The sequence below is a fragment of the Silurus meridionalis genome, chromosome 11 (genome assembly GCF_014805685.1).
Source record: "Silurus meridionalis isolate SWU-2019-XX chromosome 11, ASM1480568v1, whole genome shotgun sequence".
In the NCBI taxonomy this organism is placed as follows: Eukaryota; Metazoa; Chordata; class Actinopteri; order Siluriformes; family Siluridae; genus Silurus; species Silurus meridionalis.
The window spans coordinates 8,602,736-8,615,063 of NC_060894.1; the positions used below are offsets into that span (position 1 = coordinate 8,602,736).

The 12,328-nt window shown below is 38.9% G+C and overlaps 2 protein-coding genes across 8 annotated transcripts in view; both read left to right on the forward strand.

Moving 5' to 3' along the window:
• Nucleotides 1-8,888, forward strand: part of pdlim5b (PDZ and LIM domain 5b) — a 54,624-nt gene extending 45,736 nt beyond the window's left edge. For all 4 annotated transcript variants that reach the window (XM_046860685.1, XM_046860686.1, XM_046860687.1 and 1 more), the window contains 5 exons: nt 1,877-2,060; nt 6,356-6,536; nt 7,365-7,485; nt 7,845-7,960; nt 8,249-8,888. In XM_046860685.1, coding sequence (XP_046716641.1) covers nt 1,877-2,060; nt 6,356-6,536; nt 7,365-7,485; nt 7,845-7,960; nt 8,249-8,338 — 692 coding nt within the window. In that variant the 3' untranslated portion in view covers nt 8,339-8,888. The remainder of the gene's footprint in view (nt 1-1,876; nt 2,061-6,355; nt 6,537-7,364; nt 7,486-7,844; nt 7,961-8,248) is intronic.
• Nucleotides 8,889-11,558: 2,670 nt separating this feature from the next.
• Nucleotides 11,559-12,328, forward strand: part of bmpr1bb (bone morphogenetic protein receptor, type IBb) — a 76,666-nt gene continuing 75,896 nt past the window's right edge. For 3 of the 4 annotated variants that reach the window (XM_046861618.1, XM_046861621.1, XM_046861619.1), the window contains exon 1: nt 11,559-11,791. The gene's annotated coding sequence lies outside the window, so the exon portion shown is untranslated. Of the gene's footprint in view, nt 11,792-11,960; nt 12,068-12,328 lie in introns of those variants that run through there. The other variant, XM_046861620.1, reaches the window with a different exon arrangement.

Here is a 12,328-nt window from a genome sequence, read left to right on the forward strand (position 1 = left end):
GACATGGAATAGCTCGGGTATAATTATATGGTGCATAAGGTCATCAGCAAGAGAGAAAGAGAGAGAGATAGAGAGAGACGGAAAGAATGTCAAAGAGAGTCAGTATAAAGGTGGGGCAGGAGGGGGTTGATGGTGAAGATCTCGCCAATCAAAGGTCATCAGACTGAGTGATTCCAGACTGTAGGCAATCAGGATGAACTGTCCAGCAGCTGGTAGATTAGTAACGTTCAAATTGGGGGAACAGGAAGTCCCATAGTCTGACAAAAGCATCTGGTACTTGTTTTACCGAGAGACCTGTGAGCATGTGCAACAACAGCTTTAAAGCAGCTCTGTTGTGCTAACAGACTTCCACTGGCATTATACAAGGAGGACTGATACTGGTAATGCTGGTTTAGACATACAGTATAAAATGAAGGATCTTCAACTCTAGAAAGATTGTAATAGCCGAATTAGCATTGCTGCATCTCAGGTCTACTGAGGTCTAGGCAGAGAAGTCGTCTCAGGATGTGACTTCCACCAGAGTAATCTGGATTTGTGGATCTTCACGATTCTATTAAGCGACAGTCATCCTTCTAGTTTAACATTATAATCTATGCGAGACACTCATTGTTCAGGGATAAGAACTCTGGTGCTGGAAATATTTGTAATAAAAGGCTAATTATTAACAGATGCTAGTTAGCATGTTTTGATACTACAACGATAATAACAGGGACTGTCAGCATTTTTCACATTTTTCTCTCAGATCTGTTGTTCAATCAGCAAAAAAAGACTGTTTATGACTGCAAATATAATTAACATCCCTCATACTGACAGCTTCACTTTCACTAGCTTGCATGATGATGATAGTTTGCAATAGGTGTTTGGCTGAAGTTTCCTGGGTCACACAAGTGGAGTTTGTCACATAGCAAAAATTAGGACGTAATCGATGTATGTTGTTGGGATAGCATCAAAGCTGTGAGAGAGTCTACACAATTTACACAATTCTTCGAAATGTCTTGGAACGCACGTGTTATCCTGGAAATTGGACGACAGTGTGAGTCGTGGTGAACTTAGCAGGAGCTAAGTTCTTAGAGCAGTGGATATATCTTTAAGATGTCTGTCTGTTGCAGGTAAGATGCACCCCGAAGCGGTGGTTCGTCTCTCGCCTCGATGGTGCCAGTGTAAAATGTGTTACTTTAGCACCAGGATGAATGGCGGGCTGTTTGACTGCTGTTTTCAGATCCACAGATCCTACACACAGACTTGCAAAGACTCGCTCTTATTTCTGTTTAACTGAGACCTCGTCTTTGGGCTCCTCTCACAACCGTGCGAGTACATAGCACTTTGTTGACGGTTCATTCTCTCGGCCAGGAGGAAATCCCAGGGCTTTGATTCCTGCGCTGGACTGAAAGACTGCCTCTGTGCCTCCCTCTGTGGCGTGGTGACCTCTGACCTCCCCCTGCCATGGACTGAGAGAAGGAGGGGATTGTGCTTCTCTTCTCTGAGCTCTCTGAACTGGGGGGGATTATTTTGCCAGGTGTCTCTTCTGACTCTGGGAATGTTTTTTTTTTTTTTTTTTTTTCCTTGCACTTGGGTAAACTGATCCTTTGTTTTGGACCTGAGTGGTGTGGATGTCCCGGACACAGATGGCCCCTGTCGTCCGAGGCCCTGCGATGAACCCGCTAAAGAAGGAGGGATTGAAGATTTATCTTAACGAGAAGCTCACTATCACCGATGGTCACGCTGCACAGCCATGCACAATATTACGCGATCTTATTACCTCGTCATGGCACTGCCACACCGCGTTGTCTGCAGTAATTTAGACACTGTTGTGGGTCAGGTTCACATAATGGTCACCCAGATTACAATCTTGTCTCTTTCTCTTGTCTTTAATTAGGACTTCCTAAAGCGGGTGTGCCAGCGGTGCATACAGGGCGAGTGACTGGCGGCGCTCCGAAGGGTCTTGACCGCCCCGCACCCCAGCCTCACCCCAAAGACCAGGATTCACTGGTGCAAAGAGCAGAACACATCCCTGCTGGAACTCGCACTCCCATGTGTGGTCACTGCAACATGGTTATCAGGTCAGCATTGCCTTTTTGGCAACAAGTGTGTTGTTTTTACACTTTTGTATGCATCTGCTCTGATTTCTACAGGGTTTCCGCGGGGTCTTTAAAAGTGTACGAGAGTCTAAAAATAAAAAATCTAAATTCTCTAAATTCTTTAATAAATGAAATAATTAAAACTAAATTCTTCAATGTCCATGTAACGCTACCAGTAAAGCTCATTTAAATGCTTCCACAGCACTTTAAAAGGTTTTTGTTTGTTCGTTTCCATGATGGTGTAGTTCTTTCCTTTCGCAAGTCCAAATATAATTGGATGTATTACGACTACAAATGAGACCAACATGCAACAGCCAATCAGCTTTCTGTTATTGGTGCCGATCTCTTTGATTGTACCACAAACGTAAAGCGGATTTTATTTTTCTGCTATGGGGAAGGGCAAGTTTAGCGATACTTGGCATTAAAAAATGAATTTAGGGCCTGGTTAAGGCCAGTTGCTAACAACGTGTTTGTGTGTGTTTTTGATGACTTGATATAGATCTTAAATTTCATTCTTAATGGTCTTCAAAAAAAAAAAGATTAAAAAGTCTTACATTTGACTTGGTGAAACCTGCAGAAACCCTGTTTAAAAGCAAGACAATATGCAGTGGGGTGAATGTTTTCTGCGCAATATTTACAAAGAGAATAACTACATCATTTTAAGAGAAAATATTCAGCATAGTACCCATTCTACCAGAGAAACAGGGTGGTTTGGTTACCTTGGTGTGTTCAACATTCATATATAAATCAATAGAAATTATTTGTATATGTAATTCGGATGCCAAATGTCTGAAGAAACAGGACGTTGCTACAAACAATTGTTTAATATTATAAACAGAATCTATTTCAGGTTCATCACAACCTTTAAAAAGTTGGACTTCATAATAAACTACTGAAGAGCATGGCGCTTACAAGCTGGTTATAGAATTCGGAAGCTAACAGGCCACCGCAGATCTCGCAGGTTTTCCATGAAATAATATGATCATTTCAATTCCAATTCAATACACAGATTTGAACCTCTGATGTTCAAACAGTAAAGCTGTATCACCTAGGCTCAGACATGCACTTAAGTAAAAATGTGCTTTTATTACTACCTGTTTTAGTGTCACACTGGTAACTGGACCTGGATAATTGTAGAATGCCAATTTCCCAACTTGTGTATTACAAATTCCCAGATACATAAATTTTGCACCATTTGCCACAATGTATCATAACATCCCTAATACATTTCTGTCAGATTGTCATTGACAGAATGTTCATGCCGCTAATGAATTGTCCACAGTGGAGACTTCGATCCTATTGACGCAAAGCGTTAAATGGATGTAGGATGATGTAAAGCTGCGACAAGGCAGAGCCAGGCTCAGTGTGACTGGAACATGTGGTGTAAGCTTTAATTTGTGCAAAAAGTAATTGCGGGTTAATTTGGTGTGACAGCCAGGACAGGGCCACATCGCCTTTATCACAGCAGAATGAGAGTTGGCTTGTTATCATTCGGTAGCTCAGAAACAGAGATGGCAAAAGTACACGCACCCACTTAATGAAAAATTAGCTATTACTACTACCTGTTTTAGTGTCACGCTTGTAACTGGACCTCACATCATATTAATATATGAATATAAAACAATATCAAATTTTGTTAACAACCATAACACGAGCAGATAAATGATGATCAGGTGATCAGGAATGTTTCCGTCTCATCCACGTTAACGCTCTTGTTGCCGTCTGCCTTGCTCATTGTTAGCTTCGTAAACTAGCCTATGTCTGTGGTGCGTGAGAGACAGGAGATGATACACCAGTGGTAGATTGAAAAAGCCGTGCAATGACAAATAGGTTGATGGGCTGAAAACGGCACGCAATGAGAAGTACAAAATACTGAGCATGTCACCAAATAGATTCAAACTAATGTACAAGCCTGTTTTGAAAATGCAAGAAGTAGAAAGTACAGACATTTGTGGAAAAATTTAATGAGTGAAAGTTGTCAAAATAAATAGTGAAGGAAAAATCTAAAGTACAGTAACAAAGTATTTGTACCTCATTACTTCCCACCTCTGCTCAGTGCAGAGCGCTGCAGAGCTCTGGAGCTGGTATACGTTACATCGCTGCAACCCAGGGATAGACTCCCAGACTCCTGACAAAAAAAACGTGGCCATGACATCCAAGCTTGAGGTCTCCATTTTCGGTATTCGATATGCCCCGAGCCCTTTGTTTTCCCTCTCAGCTAATCATCCGATTTGTAACTTGCTTCCCTGCTGACAGAGTTGAAATTTGCTCCTTGCATTGCTTCAACAAATATCGATGCCACATCTTCTGGTTCAGAGCTTCAAAAATGTCTGTTTTTACAGTGGGAGGTGTACATCTATCTGTACCTTGCAATAGATATGGTCTATTCCATGTACATGTATGTATGTGTGTGTGTGTGTATATATATATATATATATATATATATATATATATATATATATATATATATATATATATATATATATATATATATATATATATATATATATATATATATATATAAACCTATTAAGAAAAATGTGATATAAATGTAATATATCTACACCTTTTATTTAACTTTTTAATTCTTCATCAGTGTACAAAGTATGAATCCAGGGGATTATTGCTAATATTTAATAATATAAACAGCTGATAATAAAAATAAAGTACGCAAAATTTAATTATTAAAATAATTATATTAAATAAATAATAAAAGAAAATTAAATTGATTAATAAAATTATGAATAAGTATGTTTTGTGTGTGTATATTTTTATATATATATATATATATATATATATATATATATATATATATATATATATATATATATATATATGACTTATTCTGTTTAACCTATTATATTTCATTCTATTCAATGCTATAATCAATCCTGTCAGCAGCATCCATCAAAACCAGTGGATCAACTTAACCACAGTCACGACTAATCAATACTAGGCTACTCATGGTGGGCCCGTGTCAGTAATACCAACTCAAATTCTAAATGAAAAGACATCAATAAGACATGTACCTTCACATACACATTGCATAGAAAAACTATGAAGCTTTCCAAATTTCTATTTGTTCCGATGAAGTGGAAATAGAGCAGTCATCTTAACAGCCATCCTTTTAACTATTATGGATGGACAAATGAAATAAACTCCAGAAACTATTTGATAATTGGAATAATTTAATTACATTATCATTTTATGTTAATCATAAACTATCTGTTACTACAATTATTGCACCTTATGGAACCAATAAAACACTGCGTGTGCAGTTATATGAAAATTATCCACGATGGTACGTGTGATGGGGCCACAACACAAGGTGTAATTACTGTTAGCATAACAAAGTAATTATTCTCCTGTAACCGCACGTCCTAATGTGCTTCGTTTCTCTTATTTCACAGCGATCTGCTGACATTTGCAACTTTTGTTATTTATTAAATTATAATTTGTATTTAAATGTAATGTAGATGTAGTCTGTAAAACCTACTGTTACGGACTGTTGCAAAGTGCTCATACTGAAGACACTTCCCATGAGTGTTAAATAAATGCAGTCTAAAATGAAACTTCCCCATATGTTTTATTAAAAATATGATTCATTATTAGTTTTAAATTACCAACATTTATCCTTTATATGACTACTGGTGTTCATACAACAAATTCTGACCAATCAGAGTTGTGCATTTAATGATGCTGTGATATACAATCATTTATAAGTAATGTATATACGCTATATTGGCAAAAGTTTGCGGACACCTGGTCATAAGTATATTATGTGCTTTTTGAGCATCGTATTCCACATTTAGTCCCAATTGCTTTTATAATTTCCTCCAATCAGTCATCAGTCAGCGTTCCAATTCATCCCAAAGTTCAGTAGGGTTGAGATCTATAGCAGGCCACTCAAACCATGCAAAGCATATCTTCATGGAGCTGGCTTTGTGCACAGGGGCATTGCCATGCTGGAACAGGTTTGGGTTTCCAAGTTTAAGCGAACGCAAAATTTTGTTATTCAGCATCCAAAGACGTCCTGTACAGTTGTGTGCCTCCAGTTTTGCGGTAAAAGTTTGAAAAAGATTTTCATATGGCAGAAAAGGTCAGGTGTCCCGATATTTTTGTCCATATAGTGTATTTTATATTGGCACTGTCAGCCTCACACTCATCACTGATTACATTGTTCATGACTGAGTTTAAGGACAGGCTCATTCTTAATTGTTCCTGCACATTATTTGCACAAATTCAATTTTCTCTCTCTCTGTCTATCTATATGTTAGGGGTCCATTCCTGGTGGCTATGGGGAAGTCGTGGCATCCAGAGGAGTTTAACTGCGCTCACTGCCACAGCTCTCTGGCTGATGTGGGCTTTGTGGAGGAACGCGGCGCTGTTTACTGCGAGCACTGCTACGAGCGGTTCTTCGCCCCCTGCTGCTGCCGCTGCCAGCAGAAGATCCTCGGGGTGAGGGACTAACCTACAGCTAAAATCAAAAAACAATATCACCACTGTACTGGAAAAGCAGATGCTGCCGTTTCAGGGTCTCATAAGGAAGTAATCTAACGAAGTGTTTGAACTTGGGCTCGGTATCCTTTCATAATTGTCTGCTGGTTTCGCGTTCACAGCCTCACAGCCCTGTGGGAAAAAGCACTTTAATAATGATCATAGGGGCTACAAGGCCAGAGAAGGGGATGCTGGCAGTCTCGTCTCCAAAGTGTGACAATTAGCGCCGGTCCTGGCACAGAGGCTTTATACATGCAGCAGCGGTGCTGGGGAGGTCAGCGCCATAGAGCAAGAAAGAGGGTTTGCGTCCCCTAATGAGTGGCCAGGAGAGAGTTTGTGTAGGACATTCGGGCATCATTTTGAGATCGTGTTCAGTGTTTCAGAGTGTTTTAGGCTCCTTTTGAATGGATGATATGATTTTGTTTATCTTTGGTCACATGGGCAATTTTCTTTAATCGAAAAGAACTTGGACATGATGTTTTTGGACTGGATATGATTAAAGGATGATTAAAGGATAATAAAATATATAAGGCACAATACTTACAATACAATCTATTATTCAGGGATTCATTATTGAGACATTTAACAATTTAATTTTAGGTGTAATTTTCATGTTATTTGCTGTGTTTATTGTTTTTTTTGTTTGTGACAGATAAGCAATAAAATGAGAATATTTGCCAGGGGCTTTAGTAACAGCTCTAATATAAATTTAATCCTGCCATTGTGGTTTGACATTCATTTAGAAAAGCCTCTTTTTTTTATTTTCTTTTATTTTTATTTCCTTTACAGGAAGTCATCAATGCCCTGAAGCAAACCTGGCATGTGTATTGCTTCCTGTGTAGCTCCTGCCAGCAGCCCATTCGCAACAACACTTTCCACCTTGAGGATGGACAGCCCTACTGTGAAAGAGGTAAAAGGCAAATCTCTAGACCACACACACACACACACACACACACACACACACACACAAATGCATACAGTTGCACCCAGGCCAACCCCTTTCCATCCACACAGGCACACCCGGACAGGCCCAGCCCACATGACTGGTGTTAGTTACAGCCCAGTAATTGAGTAATCTGTGCTCGTTAAACACTCGTTATACAGTCAGTGACCTTTACAAGTTATCGGAGAGCCATTAAAACTCATAGAAGGTTTACAGCCCTTTAATGGCGCTCTGATTACTATTGCCATTTATGGTAGACATTGGATCGTGAGGGTACTTTAAATTACACAGACTAATCAGTGTCCTGTTTGTCTGTCTTTTATTAGACTACTACAATCTTTTCGGTACCAGTTGCCATGGCTGCGACTTCCCCATCGAGGCAGGGGACAAATTTCTGGAGGCGCTGGGCTTTACCTGGCACGATACCTGCTTCGTGTGTTCTGTAAGTTCACATCCGGAAGAGAGATGGCGTAAAGCACACACATTCTCATGAGAATTATTAGCTGCTATTGAGTTCTTAAATCTGATTGGTCAGAAGGTGGTCATTTTCTTAAACAGCAACTCAGACAGTAGATCCACTATAATTCAGATCCCAGCTTCGATATGAATGCATATGTTTGTATAATAACGAGTAACTCACAGTAAACTAACAATTACGAGGCGCCTGAAGTGTTTCATTCCTTATCTTAACATAGATTAAAGTGTATAACGGTGTTCTTTTGTCCTCCAGGTGTGCAGCACCAGTCTAGAAGGTCAGGCTTTCTTCGCCAAAAAAGACAAGCCGCTGTGCAAGAAGCACGCACACACTGTCAAAATCTGATCTCCACGACTAAGCAGACCGATGGGATGAAATGTTTGTATTTTTTAAAAAGCTCAATCAGCTTTTAGTGTTTATTATGAGAGAGATTTTTTTTAAGGTATTGATAAAGACGTTACTGGGAAAAGTGGTTAGTTCTCCGATCCAATGTTCGTTAGTCTTTTTTTGTGTTTCTTTCTCTTTGCGGCGCACTATGAAATAAAGTATTGATGAGAATTATGATGCTTTCGAAGACAGTAATATATAGTTTGCTTTATATGTTATCTGTCCTTTTCAGTGGACGCATTGTTGATTATTTTTCTTTTTTTCTTAAATGTTTTTAAAGTGTTTCTTCATCTTTTTCTATTGTCAGTGCATCTGCTATAATAAAACAAAGGAAAAAGGTAATTGTATGTAGTCAACATGAAAATGTGGGGTCAGATTTTTCTTTTTTCGGGCGGGTGAGAGCTCCGAAAAATCGGAACTTCACTGAAACTAAATTGCAAAAAATTTTTGTTCATGTGTTCTAGAACTTTCCACATAAGCTTCATTAATTAAAGATGTTTTTATCCAGTTTCCTTTTGAAGGTGTTGATTCAGGGCTTCGTGCTCAATCAGCACTCAGCGCTCCTACTCCTTTCTGCTACTTCAGGCTCTGAAACATTTTCCCCGATATATTTATTGATGCATTTACAGGGTTCCTGATGGCTTCCCATATATATCACATGTTTCCGCTGACTGTCGAGAGGAAAATTGGTTTTAACGGTTAACTGCCATGTTTTATGTAGGATGCATTTTGGAGCTGTATTTTAAAATCAAAAATCGAGTGTTCACCACTTCAGTGTATTGCTTCAGCTACAATGAGCACAATAATTCTTCACATGAAACATTTCAGCTTTAATGTGCACTCTGGGGAAATGATATGAATTGTTTTTTCTTTATTTGTTATGAAAAGGTTTGTCACTTTTCAGCTATTAAAAAGGGGAAAATAAACATTGTTCTTAACAAACTCTGTCTCCAGCTTCAGGTCAACTCTGCAAAAGCTAATTAAAATGTGTCTGTTTTTATGTTGACCACAAAGAAAGTGATTTTTTTTTTTTTAGCATTGAGACCTACACAATGGCTGCAGGCCCAGGACCAGATGGACTATTCTTTGCTCCCTATACACATCATTAAACCATAGGTGCTCATGATTCTGTTACTGGTTTACCTCTTGTACTTCCTTGCATCACTTATGGTAGCTATTAAACAATTGCATACCCAAGTGGAAACCCAAACATGTTCCAGCATGGCAATGCCCCTGTGCACGAAGGCAGCTCCATGAAGATCTGGTTTACATGCTTTGGATAGAAAGATCTTAAAGGGCTGCTATAGAGCTCTGATCTCAGCCCTACTGAACACCTTTTGGGATGCATTGCAACACAGGCCTCCTCACCTACATCAGTACATGCCTTTCGTAATAACCTCGTGGCTGATGAACATAAATATTCATACTCCAAAATCTAGTAAAACATCTTCCAAGAAGGGTGAAGGGAATTATAAGAGCAAATTGGGACTAAATGTGGAATTCTATCTATCTATCTATCTATCTATCTATCTATCTATCTATCTATCTATCTATCTATCTATCTATCTATCTATCTGTCTGTCTCTCTCTCTCTCTCTCTCTCTCTCTCTCTCTCTCTCTCTCTCTCAATCAATCAATCAATCAATCATATATATATATATATATACACACACACACACACTGGGGCCAAAAAGTATTTAGTCAGCCACCAATTGTGCAAGTTCTCCCACTTAAAAAAATAAATAAATAAAAAAATAAAAAAAAAGATGAGAGAGGCCTGTAATGGGGGACCTAGTGAATGACCTGCAGAGAGCTGGGACCAAAATAACATACTACGCCACCAGGGACTCAAATCCTGCAGTGCCAACGTGTCCCCCTGCTTAAGCCAGTACATGTCCGGGCCCGTCTGAAGTTTGCTAGAGAGCATTTGGATGATCCAGAAGAGGATTGGGAGAATGTCATATGGTCAGATGAAACCAAAATATAACTTTTTGGTAAAAACTCAACTTGTCATGTTTGGAGGAGAAAGAATGCTGAGTTGCATCCAAAGAACACCATACCTACTGTGAAGCATGGGGGTGGAAACATTATTTGGGGCTGTTTTTCTGCAAAGGGACCAGGATGACCGATCCGTGTAAAGGAAAGAATAAGTGGGGCCATGTATTTTGAGTGAAAACCTCCTTCTATCAGCAAGGACATTGAAGATGAAACATGGCTGGGTCTTTCAGCATGACAATGATCCCAAACACACCGCCCGGGCAACGAAGGAGTGGCTTAATAAGAAGCATTTCAAGGTCCTAAAGTGGCCTAGCCAGTCTCCAGATCTCAACCCCATAGAAAATCTTTGGAGGGAGTTAAAAATCCATGTTGCACAGTGACAGCCCCAAAACATCACTGCTCTAGAGAAGAGCTGCATGGAGGAATGGGCCAAACTACCAGCAACAGTGTGTAAAAACCTTGTGGAGACTTACATAAAACGTTTGATCTCTGTCATTGCCAACAAAGGGTATATAACAAAGTATTGAGATAAACTTTTGTTATTTACCAAATACTTATTTTCCACCATAATATGCAAATAAATACTTTAAAATCAGACAATGTGATTTTCTGGATTTTTTTTCTCATTTTGTCTCTCATAGTTGGTGTACCTATGATGAAAATTACAGGCCTCTCTCATCTTTTTAAGTGGGAGAACTTGCACAATTGGTGGATGACTAAATACTTTTTTGCCCCACTCCTCAGTGTGTATATATATATATATATATATATATATATATATATATATATATATATATATATATATATATATATATATATATATATATAAACACTGAGGGAGAAGGTGTGCCCACACATTTTGTACTGTATATATATCGTGATTTGTAAAGTGTATCGCCAATAAGTATCGTGATACTATATTTTGTCATATTGTATCACACAGCCTTTATGGTTTGACTGAAAAGAATGTTATAATGTAATAAAGGGCTTTAGCATTGTTATAAGCTTTATTTTTATATGATGAACGAATTCGTCGTTATGATAGTGTCAGTATTTGGATATTGGTCAGTTGTGAGTGTTAGAGTAGGGTTTTAATGGGAACTGGGAGTGTGTACATGACTGGTGGGAGTGTTCCGCTAGTCAGCGTGCTGTATTCGGGATGGAGCGCTAAGGTGTATTTCTCGCGAGCGTCGGTGGAAGGAGCCCTTTCCGCTAAGCCCCGCAGACCGAGAGGGAAAAGCAAAGCAAAAGCGAAGCCTGCTCGACTTCTACAGGAGACTCCTGAGCAACTCCACTCGCGTCCGCCACGGTTTCGCTCCTGACTCTTCTCCGTCCGCGGTGACTGCAAACCGTCCTGCTGTGTATCTAATGCTGCGTTCTGAGGAAGAGCCGCTGAGGAAGGCGCGTGCTGAGGTGAGCGCGCTTTTTTTATCTCCCTCTCACACACGTTTAAATGTGACAGGCGCGCGCGCGGCTCGCGACTTCCAACGCTTCGCTACGCTATGAGAGAAAATGAAAACTTTTTTATTCAATCTTTTTTTTTTTCAGTCAAACTTCCGCGTTAAACAGAACAAATGTGTACAATTAGTATATATCGCCGAAAGTTTACGGAGGACTCGGGAACACCGCTTAGTAGTTACCGTGTGTTTTAATTTACCTCAGGATTTCACCCAGAGAGCCTTCGTATGGGTAACTGAACTAATTTTACAACGTTGTTTTACTTTAATTCTTAGAAAAGTGTATAAAAGTATTGTAAATCTATCTATCTATCTATCTATCTATCTATCTATCTATCTATCTATCTATCTATCTATCTATCTATATGAATGTACATATGTATTATGTATATTCATAATACATTCATAAGGATATCAGATAGTAGTCATATTTTTATATTGATATTTTAGTACACTTAATATAATAATATTGTGTATTATTTTGTGTATATAT